The 12728-nt window shown below is 36.7% G+C and overlaps 1 protein-coding gene across 2 annotated transcripts in view; it reads left to right on the top strand.

Annotated features, from left to right (window-relative positions):
* Positions 1-3326: 3326 nt before the first annotated feature.
* Positions 3327-12728, top strand: part of LOC128027373 (GDNF family receptor alpha-4) — a 69705-nt gene continuing 60303 nt past the window's right edge. The window contains exon 1 of one of the 2 annotated variants that reach the window (XM_052614940.1): positions 3327-3619. In XM_052614940.1, coding sequence (XP_052470900.1) covers positions 3559-3619 — 61 coding nt within the window. In that variant the 5' untranslated portion in view covers positions 3327-3558. The remainder of the gene's footprint in view (positions 3620-12728) is intronic. The other variant, XM_052614939.1, reaches the window with a different exon arrangement.

Below are 12728 nucleotides of genomic sequence, written 5' to 3'. Positions count from 1 at the left end.
GGCTTTTGTTGAAATCTTGGCAATTGGTAATGTGAATTTAATAAAGGTTATGGCAATAACTGTGGGTATATGCAATAGCGATAGCATTTAACTATATATTTAAGTAATATGTTTTCAAAAAGTCCAAGAGTCGCCTGCAATTAAGTCATTTTATTATTATTATTATTTATTTTTTTTGCATACACTAACTGATATTTTTTGGAGTCACTTAATGGCTGCATTTATTTGATTAAAAATATGCACAATATTTTTGTGGAAACTGTGATACTCTACTGTTTAAGAAATGTGGGACAAGTAATATTAAGTTATTATAATCTTATTTTATTAAGTTTGCAATAAATTGAACAAAAGTGAAAAATTATATTCTTTTGAACTTTATATTCATCAAATATCTTGAAAAAATATATCACAGTTTCCACAAAAAAAAAATAATTATGCAACAAATCATATTAGAATGATTTCTGAAGATCATGTGACACTGAAGACTGGAAATACAGCTGCACATCACAGAAATAAATTACAGTTTAACAGATATTCACACAGAAAACGGCTGTTTTAAACTATAATAATATTTCACAATATTCCTGTTTTTACTGTAATATATGCAACCTTGGTGAGACATTTATTTCAAAAACATTTTTAACAAAATTTTCACTGACGGTAAATGCAAAATCACACATAGCACATGTGTTAATTGCACCTGTTAAATGAATAAATGATTGCGTGTTTAAACTGTAAGGTTCGAGTGATGGAGGTAGTGTTCATCACTGGGAGACTCCTGTAGGCTGGAGACAGCAGATGAGGAGACGGAGCTGGACCAAACCAAACTCACTAACTCACATTCAGACTCCTGATTTCTGACGCCCACTGCTCACGATCCAATCAGTTCTTGATTTATAAAATCAACTTACTCGTTGAATATTCTGATTCACTTTAAAATACAGCATGTTATGAAAGTCAGATGTGAATGTTGACTCACTCTTTTTAAGTTTCCAGCCAGCGCCTGAATGTTTGATCATTTTCACAAACATTGCCTGGCCCCCAGAAGAGTATTTTGTTGCATGAATAGCTGAACATGCAATTTGTCAAAAATAACAGAACCTCTGCTTATGTAAACAGACAAACAAAACTTTCATTCTAGATTCATGCATTCTTTTTAATAAACACTTGAAAGTGGGTGAGTTTAATAGAAGGGGCAACATTTTGAGCAAAAAAAAATTATAAAATCAAGTTTTTATAAAAGGTTATGCCTGGAGCAGATTTAGGACAATGACCAAACACATACATATATATATATATATATATATATATACACAGGTGCCGGTCATATAATTAGAATATCATCAAAAAGTTTATTTCACTAATTCCATTCAAAAAGTGAAACTTGTATATTATATTCATTCATTACACACAGACTGATATATTTCAAATGTTTATTTCTTTTAATTTTGATGACTATAACTGACAACTAAGGAAAATCCCAAATTCAGTCTCTCAGAATATTTGAAAATTATGAAAATGTAAACTTATCAAATTATGGTTTCGTTTCCTTACATGATTATCGAAATATTTAACTCAAATAAACACTTGTATGATGCAGTATAAGAATTAGAATTTAATTTAAAAGAGTCCCGATTTGAATCAAATGTTTTGCAAACTCGCTCCGAAGCCCCGATCAAATGATTCGTGAAACGCGATTCGGAGTCCCTATCTGAATCAAATGTTTAGCGAACTCCGAAGCCCCGATCAAATGATTCGTGAAACGCGATTCGGAGTCCTGATCTGAGTCAAATGTTTAGCGAACTCCGAAGCCCCGATCAAATGATTCGCGAAACGCGATTCGGAGTCCCGATCTGAGTCAAATGTTTAGCGAACTCCGAAACCCCGATCAAATGATTCGTGAAACGCGATTCGGAGTCCCGATCTGAGTCAAATGTTTAGCGAACTCCGAAACCCCGATCAAATGATTCGTGAAACGCGATTCGGAGTCCCGATCTGAGTCAAATGTTTAGCGAACTCCGAAACCCCGATCAAATGATTCGTGAAACGCGATTCGGAGTCCCGATCTGAGTCAAATGTTTAGCGAACTCCGAAACCCCGATCAAATGATTCGTGAAACGCGATTCGGAGTCCCGATCTGAGTCAAATGTTTAGCGAACTCCGAAGCCCCGATCAAATGATTCGTGAAACGCGATTCGGAGTCCCGATCTGAGTCAAATGTTTAGCGAACTCCGAAGCCCCGATCAAATGATTCGTGAAACGCGATTCGGAGTCCCGATCTGAGTCAAATGTTTAGCGAACTCCGAAACCCCGATCAAATGATAAACGCGATTCGGAGTCCTGATCTGAGTCAAATGTTTAGCGAACTCCGAAACCCCGATCAAATGATTCGTGAAACGCGATTCGGAGTCCCGATCTGAGTCAAATGTTTAGCGAACTCCGAAACCCCGATCAAATGATTCGTGAAACGCGATTCGGAGTCCTGATCTGAGTCAAATGTTTAGCGAACTCCGAAACCCCGATCAAATGATTCGTGAAACGCGATTCGGAGTCCCGATCTGAGTCAAATGTTTAGCGAACTCCGAAACCCCGATCAAATGATTCGTGAAACGCGATTCGGAGTCCCGATCTGAGTCAAATGTTTAGCGAACTCCGAAACCCCGATCAAATGATTCGTGAAACGCGATTCGGAGTCCCGATCTGAGTCAAATGTTTAGCGAACTCCGAAACCCCGATCAAATGATTCGTGAAACGCGATTCGGAGTCCCGATCTGAGTCAAATGTTTAGCGAACTCCGAAACCCCGATCAAATGATTCGTGAAACGCGATTCGGAGTCCCGATCTGAGTCAAATGTTTAGCGAACTCCGAAACCCCGATCAAATGATTCGTGAAACGCGATTCGGAGTCCCGATCTGAGTCAAATGTTTAGCGAACTCCGAAACCCCGATCAAATGATTCGTGAAACGCGATTCGGAGTCCCGATCTGAGTCAAATGTTTAGCGAACTCCGAAACCCCGATCAAATGATTCGTGAAACGCGATTCGGAGTCCTGATCTGAGTCAAATGTTTAGCGAACTCCGAAACCCCGATCAAATGATTCGTGAAACGCGATTCGGAGTCCTGATCTGAGTCAAATGTTTAGCGAACTCCGAAGCCCCGATCAAATGATTCGTGAAACGCGATTCGGAGTCCCGATCTGAATCAAATGTTTTGCGAACTTGCTCCGAATCCCAGATCTCAAGTTACTTTCCAGTGTAAGCGATAGCGTTCATTCGCTTGCCGAAAAATGGCGGAGACCAAACCAAATTTATTTATCATTTCATAGTTTTTCCACCGATGAAAATAAAAAAAGTGTTGAAATTGTGCTATAGCCTAAGGCGCGAGGAGGAGGCGACAATTACTGTGAGGAAAGGTAGCCTACTTTAGTGTGTGCTAAGCACTTCACGGAGGATGAGGTCCGTGTCCAACCGGAGTACGGTCGATCTCGCACCGTGGGCTGTGCCTTCCAGGTTTGCGTGGAAAAGTTGCGGAGACGTTAAATCACGCGTCCAAACGGGATGTTTGTGGTGCAGAGCAGTAATGTCGAGGAGCACGATTACAACAGCCCTCCAGTCCCAGGTGAGTGTAATGTGTTAACTAAAACAATAACTTATATTAAAAGCTTATCGGCAACTACAGACATTAATTAAATATAGTATGTTTAATGTGTATTGTTGTTAGATGTAACGTTATACATTTAATGTAGCACATGGTAGCAGTTATGCTAACAGTCGAGCAGGTTAGTGAAGCGGTGTTTTTATACTTTTGCCATCACCCTTTTATACTGCTCTCTTTCTGGCTGAAGTCACACAAAATTAACAAAGACATTTAAAGTTATTAATAAAATCCCCAACAATGTAGGAAATATGAGCAGTTGAACAAACATCTGTTGTACAAGCAGAATTAAAATAATTTTATAATAGTTTGTAGGTTATTTAACTTTGAATTGATGTTCTAAGTAACTTTCCAAATTAATGAGTTGTTTTTATTAAAGTGTTAGGTTTAATACAAAATAATACATATATTGTTGTTTGCTTTGTTAATTAAGTGCTCTTGCTGAGGCATGGGATAGTGGCGTCAGCATCATCTACACACATGCTAGTGACATCAGCATCATCAATCAGCCATCGTATTTTGAGTTTAAGTTGACTTAAGGGAGCTGTTTTGGTCCCTTAAATTTATTAAGGTGAAATGGTCACTAAGGACTAGCAACGCTTAATGGAACACTTAGAAAATTAAGGGGAAAAACTTAATAACAGCCTTAAGTTCCTTAAGGAAACCCTTTTTTCTTGCAACCCAAGTTTCACTAAGGGTACCCTTATATCTAAGGGATTTCTTAGCTTAAGAAGTTTCATGCAACCGGGCACTGATCTCAAATGATTCGCGAAACGCGATTCGGAGTCCCGATCTGAATCAAATATTTTGCGAAGTCGCTCCGATGCCTCAGATTGTGGTTAATCTTGCAGATCATGATTTATACTCTTCCTCTCCCTGCAGTTTGGTAATATAAAGATTCCTCCTTCTGTGGGTTTTATTGTTCTGGGTCTGAATTTGGGCTCCTGGGGTCTCAAAAAAGAAACATTTTCAATATCCAAGGTAAATTCAAATTACATTACATAACAGATTTGTAAACCCCAAAAAAAATCAACGAAATCAACAAGTGAGACAAATGTGAGCTTTCAATTAATAATTTTCCAAACCTAACTAAATAACTGGAGGCAAAGTTTTTTTTAACTGCACGTAGATCACAAACCTCTGAAATCGGTTGATAAATGTGAACGTTATCTTGTTTTTATTCAATTTTATGCAGCCTTTTTCTCCGCTCATACCAAGTCCTCGAAAATCCTCGTTTATACGACTTCCCGCCCTTTGTAGATACTTGTTTGATGTATACATTTGGTCATGGTTGTCCTAATTATTTAATTGCCAACTAACCCATATTGCTATGATGAATGAATGGTATTTCTTTCAATGACACGATAGACGATCTATGCTGAGGTAATGTTCACCGGTTTTTTGTTTCACATTTGATACAGATATAAAAGTAGATTTTCATTTTTTTCTTGTTTTTAAAATTCAAAATAGTTTTTAAATATTATTGGATGTCACTGTTCCCACCAGTCGTTGCACAAACTAAGGTTACGCACGATGACGAAAGCACGTTAGGGCCAGCCCTCCTGGAACTCATTGAGATCGCATTGCAGTGGCTACAGTTCGAAAAAAAATATCTTTGAATGGAAGTCTATGAGAGCACTCAGCGATTCTCAGTAGATGAGTAGCATCATCTGCTGGTAAAGACTTGTGTGTGATTAGGTGAAATCAGGTAGCCTTGGCTTTGCCATCATCCAATCATGTCTGATTCCCCGCGGCCAATTCACCTGCTGTTTGTCATTGCACATATATCAGTTGTGCAGCAGAATCAATGCTTTGCTAATCTCACTGATGGCAGATGCCTTCCTAGTTGCCAAACTGATGAATTTTGCCCATCAATTCTCTGTTTGATGTAGAGTGAGGACGATCCGCCGTGTTGCAGAAAGTATGAAAATTCTGGCAATCCCATTTTATACCTCTTGTCATAATCCTCCAGTTTTTAATACTCTCATCCTCTGTTTATGAAATTCTTCTCGCAGCTCTCTCACTTCTCGCTCTCTTCTCTTCACGGATGATGTTATTGACAATCTCTGTGTCTTCGTCATCAGACACATCTGCCAAAATAATTAAACATTTAGTGGAGCAGACTCTAAATAAAGCACGTTCTCCGAGCAAAACTAAACATAATGACAGATAGGGAGTCTTCTGGCTTTGAAGATCGCAAATAAAATATTGCTGTGTTTTATTGGTGCTTGTTATAAGGAAGGCATCTCTATTACTGCTGCTCATACTAGGATTTGAACAAGCCCCTAACTTTAGTGAACTTTGGCGTGTAACTTGATGCATTTGTGTTTCGCACTCTTCAATACAAAACATAATTTTCACAAACATGCAGTAATCTGATAAAAATGATTCGAACACAATGCCTTATTGTTTGACGGTTCCAATATGGTGCATGGTTTATGTATAGCAGCCCATGCTAATGAGGAATCTATGTAATATATATGTTTTGAACACCTTAGCAATTGCCAACACTCAGAACATCTTAGCAATCATATAATTAACATCCTTAGACACATTAAAAAACACTCAACAACATGATAAACAATCAGAACATAATAGCAGGCATTTCATAATGCACTAAAAACCCTCGGAGCATCTTAACAATCATATAATAGCATCTTAAAAACACTCACAACAAATAGTGATGGTGGTTAGTTCATCATAACAGTCCAGTTAATCGTGCTGTGAAATCAAATTATGTTTCTATTAATGGACCAGTGCTTATTTTATGCAGCTCTCTTCCCTTGGCACATGAATATGTTTGTTTTATTGAATCTTTATTTAGGAAGATTTTAGACGGTTTGTATGTGTTCCCTATCTCTGTGGAGCCAGATCGAGCTGCAAAAGTTTGTTTTCAGAGACTGTGAAAGCCGGCTGCGTCTGCAAACAATCTGTTTGTTTTGAACTTGTTTCTGCTTCTGCTCCTCTGGATGTTGTTTAATGAATGAGGCTATAATACAAGTTGGACATCCTGCGAGTTTGAAAGAGACGAGAATTACACGGGCGGAAGGGAAGGACACCTGGGGTTGTGTCTTTGAGGAATAACCACTGAATGCAGCTGGAAGCACCGAGCCAGCTGGGGCCCGAAAGCTCAGGCCAGTGGCCCCGTAGGAGCATGTCCGAGTATGCTTTGAAATACTCTCACAGAATGGCCCACTGAGAAAAGCCTAAAAGAAGTGGAGCTCCAGAATGAGAACGGTCAGAGGACGGATCCCTGGTGGACACCAGCTGATGTAGATGTAGAGAATGAGGGCTGCACTCAAATGAAAGACAATTACGACTACAGAGAGAAATGCATTTTTATTCGGACGCAGTCTGGAACAGAAGGACCGAATTCACATTGTGAAAAGTGATTAAAAGGATTTCCAACTCATGACTGAAATAACACTTCACAACGCATGATTAAAATGATTCAACGAGTCAAATCTTCTGCGTTTATAACAGACCCAGGCCAAGGACTTAGCTATATTTGCAAAGTCTGTAACTAATGAATATACATTGTTTACACTTCCAGATAATGCTAATGAGAGCTCCCTCTTTAGCGTGTAATTAACTTGCGTGCAGCATGCTCTCATTTGCACACATTTGTTACACTTCAGAGCATTAACACAAATCCGTGTGCTCATATTTCCTTGAACAACAACAACCACAACAACAAATGCATATATATATATATATATATATATATATGCAGAACTTTGTCCTTTATCAGCAGTGTCATAAATATAGCCTTGTCCTCAAGGGACTCTTGTAAAGGAGTGGGCACCGTTAGTTTTTGCATCTATTATAGTTGTACGTGCCGTTTTAAAAGCAGTTCTTTGATTTTGAAAATCTCGTTGTTCTAATACTGTTTTGGTTCTAAGAGCTGTCTTTGTTCGGGTGGAAGAATCAACACAGTCAAACAAAAAAGTTGTAAATGGTTTTTCAAGTATATTTTAAGTATATTTTCAAGTATATTTATTCAATTAAAACTCATTTTAAGGAAGATGGCCAATCAGTATCCAGTGCACCAAAATTATGATAATTGATGTTTATTCATTTTTAATCATATTTCTTTTCTTAAATACGAAGTAAAAAATATATCACTTTAAACTTTTTCAGTGCACAGATGCGAGGAGGTGTAAATTAAGTAAAATATGAAATTTAGTGTTTCTGTTTAGAGGATTTAGTGGAATATGTTGTTCCCAATATTTGTACTTTGAATTTTCTTGTAATTTTCATAAATATACTGTAATATATAGTAGTTATGATGATATGGAGTCAATATATGATTTTTCATGTTTTAAAAAAGACTTCTTATGCTCATCAGGGCTGCATTTATTTGATCAAAAATACAGAAAAAGCTGTAATATTGTGCAATATTATTATAATTTAATGTAACTGTTTTCTATTTAAAAATGCTTTAAAATATGATTAATTTATTTGATGCAAAGCTTAAAAAAATATACTGGCTTTTAACTTTTGAATGGTAGTGTATATTGAAAAACAACTTAATTAAAAGGAAAAACAACCATTCTTACCCCCTTGATAGATATTTATTCTTGTTTTAAACAAACTCACTTAATAAAAATAATTTAAAAAAATTATTCACTTTGCATCTAATATGTCTTGATTTAAGGATGTTTACATATTTGTATCAGAAAACAATGGAGAAGAAAAACAACAACATGAGGAAAAGTTTTTAACAATGCATGCAACATTTATTTTTATTTTTTAGATGAAACATCCGTGTCTTTAACCTCTGTGTCCTGCCGCTTTGTGAGATAAGCTAACTTAGCATTACTGTAGTTGGGTTTTTACATATGCACATGTTTATGCAGACGCTGCACAATGAAAAACTAATTAGCAAGCTGCTTTGCTCAGAACCGTTTCTCAAGATGAAGTATGAAGCACATGGAAACCATCAGCAGCGAGCTGTCCAAATCTGTTAGCTCTGTGAAAGCCATGAGCGCCCATGAGGGAGACTGTAAAGCAGAGTGACTGACTGCTCCTGTCCCGCGGAGCTGATGGAAAGCTCATTTGCACAACTACCCAGACTCCTCTGACATAAACACAGAGACTAGCATCGCAGAATTGAGCCGTGAATGTCTCATGATCGAGACGCTGTTTCACGTTTGTTCTGAATGGCTTCATTTTCTTGAAGGTTCAACAAACCATTCCTGAAATGTTCTTACAATGGTAGACGTTCGTCAAAAAAGTCCCAGCTGGGAGATCGCAAGCTCTTTCACGGTTCACAGAAGGTACACAGCTTTTTTATAGCAAAACGTTTTATTAATTCAGACTCTAATGGATATAGGCATCACACTGTTCTCTTTTTCTTTACGTCTGAATAGAGATCCGAGGTTAGGAGGCCATTGTGTTCCATTTGCAGCATTTTGGTGCACCAAGGTTTTTTTTAGCACAGTGAATGGATTGTTGGTTTCCCTCTCATTCATTATTCTGTTCTCTCAACAGTGGCTTGAGACCTTTGGAATATGTTGACATTTGCAGAAGTTGTCCAACCCTATCCAATTTTGAATCTCAGACAATCAAAACAAAGCCGTGTTTTTTTCCAGAAGAACTGGAGTGTGCATGCACCGATGATTTCATCCATGACTCGTGAAGTGTGAAAAGGCGCTGGTCATTCAGTGGTCCGTCGTCCTATCTGAGTTTCTAATTCATCACAACAGGTTCCTTGTTGAATGAAGCTAATCTTTTTTCCCGCTTGGCATTTTGAAGTCGGCCGATGTAAAACGAGGAACACTGAACAATTATGTTTAACTGATTCGGGATGTCTGTATAGTAGGTCGGCGAGATATTCAGCAGAGATAAGATATAAGTCCCTTCTTGTCCTCGGGCGAGGCATTTACTGGGCTTTATGTTGCACAAAAGGTCATTCATGAAGCAATCATTTCAGAAATGTTTGGCCTACCGCAGAATTAACATGGAGGTTCGACATGGCAATTATGTGATTCTGTGATTTGGACTTCCTGTTCAGATGACATGAATGAACCAATGGAAATGGCATGAGCAGTTCAGTAGATGTCACTCTTGACTGACGAACAATAAGATGATGTTAGCAACTTAAAGGAATAGTTCACCCAAAAATGAACATTTGCTGAAAAGTTTCTCACCCTCAGGTCAGCCAAGATTAGGGTGAGTTTGTTTCTTCATCAGATTTGGAGAAATGTAGGATTGCATCAGTGTCTCATGCTCTGCAGTGAATGGGTGCCGTCAGAATGAGAGTCTGATAAAAACATCACTATAATCCACGTCCATCAGTTAGAATCTAGAGAAGCCAAAAGCTACTTGTTTTAAATTTAATCCATGGTTTCAAACTAAAATATGATTTATCTTTCCATAATATTGCTTCCTACAGTAAAAAAAAAAAGCAGTCTTGTCTGAATCAGGCGAAAAATATGCACAAATCAAACACCGTTTACAATCCAAAACAGTTCAAAACAAATATGTTGATGTGAATGACAACAGAGAATGGACTTTTTCACTGGAGGAAAAGTTATGGATTATGGATTTTGACTAGAAGTAACATTATGAAGTTAAAATATCTTAATGATAAATTTGTTAAGCAAAAACCCGATTTTGGTTATTAAAAGTAGTGTCAGGATTCAAGGTACACAGTAAAAATGTAATAATGAAAATGCATGGACACAGTCTTTTTTTTTTTTTGAGGTTGGCCTTAAAGCATATGCATTTGTAGGAGTTTCCCTCTAAGACGCAACATTTTCCAAGAAGAGTTTTTAATTGTACTAAGGTGTGCACTATTCAATTTACTGGTGTTTGTGCAATTATAAAAGCTGATTTGTCCTGCTCTTGGTGGATTGCGTTGGTCATTGTGGAAATAATCCGGCTGCGTTCATGTTCTTTAATGTGCACATTGTCCATACATCAGCAGAACTTTTCACTCCCATCTGTGCTTTCATAAGATTGTGCCCTGTTTTATTAAATCTGGTCTATATTCAATGGCAAGTCACGTTTCGAGTGCAGTATATGTATAATATATATCTGAACCTGTTTGATCTCATTAACGGAAATGAACTCTTTGGAAACAGGCAGGAGATTAAAGCCCAGACACACAATAACACAAAAGCAGCGTTTTTCTTTTAAATCGATATCTTTGTATGCCGTGCTTGGTTTCCACTGATTAATTACTCTTATATGATCTGAGCTCACTTTAATGAAATGTGCTGACACTTTCCTATAAAGTCACCTTAATTAAGGACGCATTGTGCTCGGTGACATCCTGCGGATAGAGCTAAACGAGGAACACACCGATAAAGGACTGTACTTTTTGTTCCTGTTTTAATAAATGAAAAGGGTGTAGATATTCTTAGAAGCTTCATCATCCTTCAGGCACGTCATTAGCTGCCTTCCTCTGTAAAACACGTGTTGCTCTGGTTAATGTTGGGTATTGATTGATGTGGGAGCCGTTTATGGACAAACCCAGAGCTGTGTTTTTAAGAGTAGCTGCAGGAGTACTGTTTGGACCTGATATTGATTACTGAGTTAAGAAGGACTTAAACTGTGACCATGTCAGCCTCAGGTTGGGCAGAATTTAGAAAATAGCAACTGACATTTCTGTTTACGATCATATACAAGATATTGAACTGTAGTTTCACTTAATTGCTTACCAAAGAAGTTCAGCACATGCAATGCATTCTGGGAAATGAAGTGTCTTCCATCCTGGTCCATAAATTGAAATTAAATCTATTAAACGTAAAACAGTTGCATGAGAAAGTATGGTTTACGCTTTATTCTGTCATCAATTAAGACGAGACACTTCAGAAAAAAACCTTTGTTTTTTTTTGGCACTGGTCAATTTTAAGCTTTCACATCATATATCTGTGCCCGTAAATTTCCAATTGTACAACAAATATTTAAAAAGCCTTTTCTCTAAATGAACTGAAAGCCAGAAATCTCCTCTTCAGCAGCTCTTGCATGCTCCAAAAACAATGAAATAAGTGTTATGGGTTATTTTAAGGTGTCATTGTTCCAGTGTAATTATGCATCTGAGTAATATTAATTAACTTCACGTACACGGTTAAGGTTAGGATTAGGGTTACTTGCATGCAATGTAATATTCAAACAAACATAACGTTCCAGAAGACTTGTAACACACATAATTAATTCTTAATTTACTGTGATTAATCAAGTGGGGGGGAAGTAAATATGTGGAAATGAACGTTAACCCAAATGAATACATGTTGTAAAAGCATTGTTCACTTTTATTTCTCTTGAGGATAATGTATATATTTTAACCAGTCGTGTTGTTAATTTACTGTGGATTTAATTTGCATAAATTGATCATAACATTTGATCTTCAATACAAATTTCATTGTTCAACAATGTTGTGATGTAAAATACTATGAAAAAATACGCAACAAACAGAAGTTAAGTGAATTTCAATCCATTTTTAATTCCTGATTTAAAATTCTTCATGCTAATTAAAATAGAATTTAAAAGGCATTCTTAATTCATTACTGATTCCAAATCACGTAGTTAGCAGCGTTATCATTACATTTTAGTAAATATGATCAGACTACTTTTTGATTACTTTTGATCAAACTCATTTATTGCATTGAATTAAATAGGAAAATCTTGTACCATATTGATATAAAAATAAAAAGAGAGATAAATAAATATTCCATGAGCTTTCATGAATAACATAAAGTGCATTAAACAATACATTGCATCAAAGTTTCCTAAACCGGGGTTTGTTCAGGGTGTTTGTGAATTTATTGAAAAAGCTAATAATGAAAACAAATAATAATAATAAAAAAAACACTTGCTTAAAATAAAATAAAGCATTTATTTGTTTTCCTGCATGTCATGTGACTATTAATAACAGTGCATATGCAAATGTGTTGTTTAATTATTAACTTATTACCTCAGGAGCTCTCAAAGTAAATATATTTGGTGAAATAGGTTCGGCTGACAAAAAAGTTTGGAAATCATTGCATTGCATATAAATAAGAAATAATGTGCATTTGTGCAGTTTAATGTGTTTCCAAAGCACATGGTTAACACATGGTTAAAT

Source organism: Carassius gibelio, chromosome A14 (assembly GCF_023724105.1).
Source record: "Carassius gibelio isolate Cgi1373 ecotype wild population from Czech Republic chromosome A14, carGib1.2-hapl.c, whole genome shotgun sequence".
NCBI classification, from domain to species: Eukaryota; Metazoa; Chordata; class Actinopteri; order Cypriniformes; family Cyprinidae; genus Carassius; species Carassius gibelio.
This window is presented reverse-complemented; position numbering and strand designations above follow the sequence as displayed.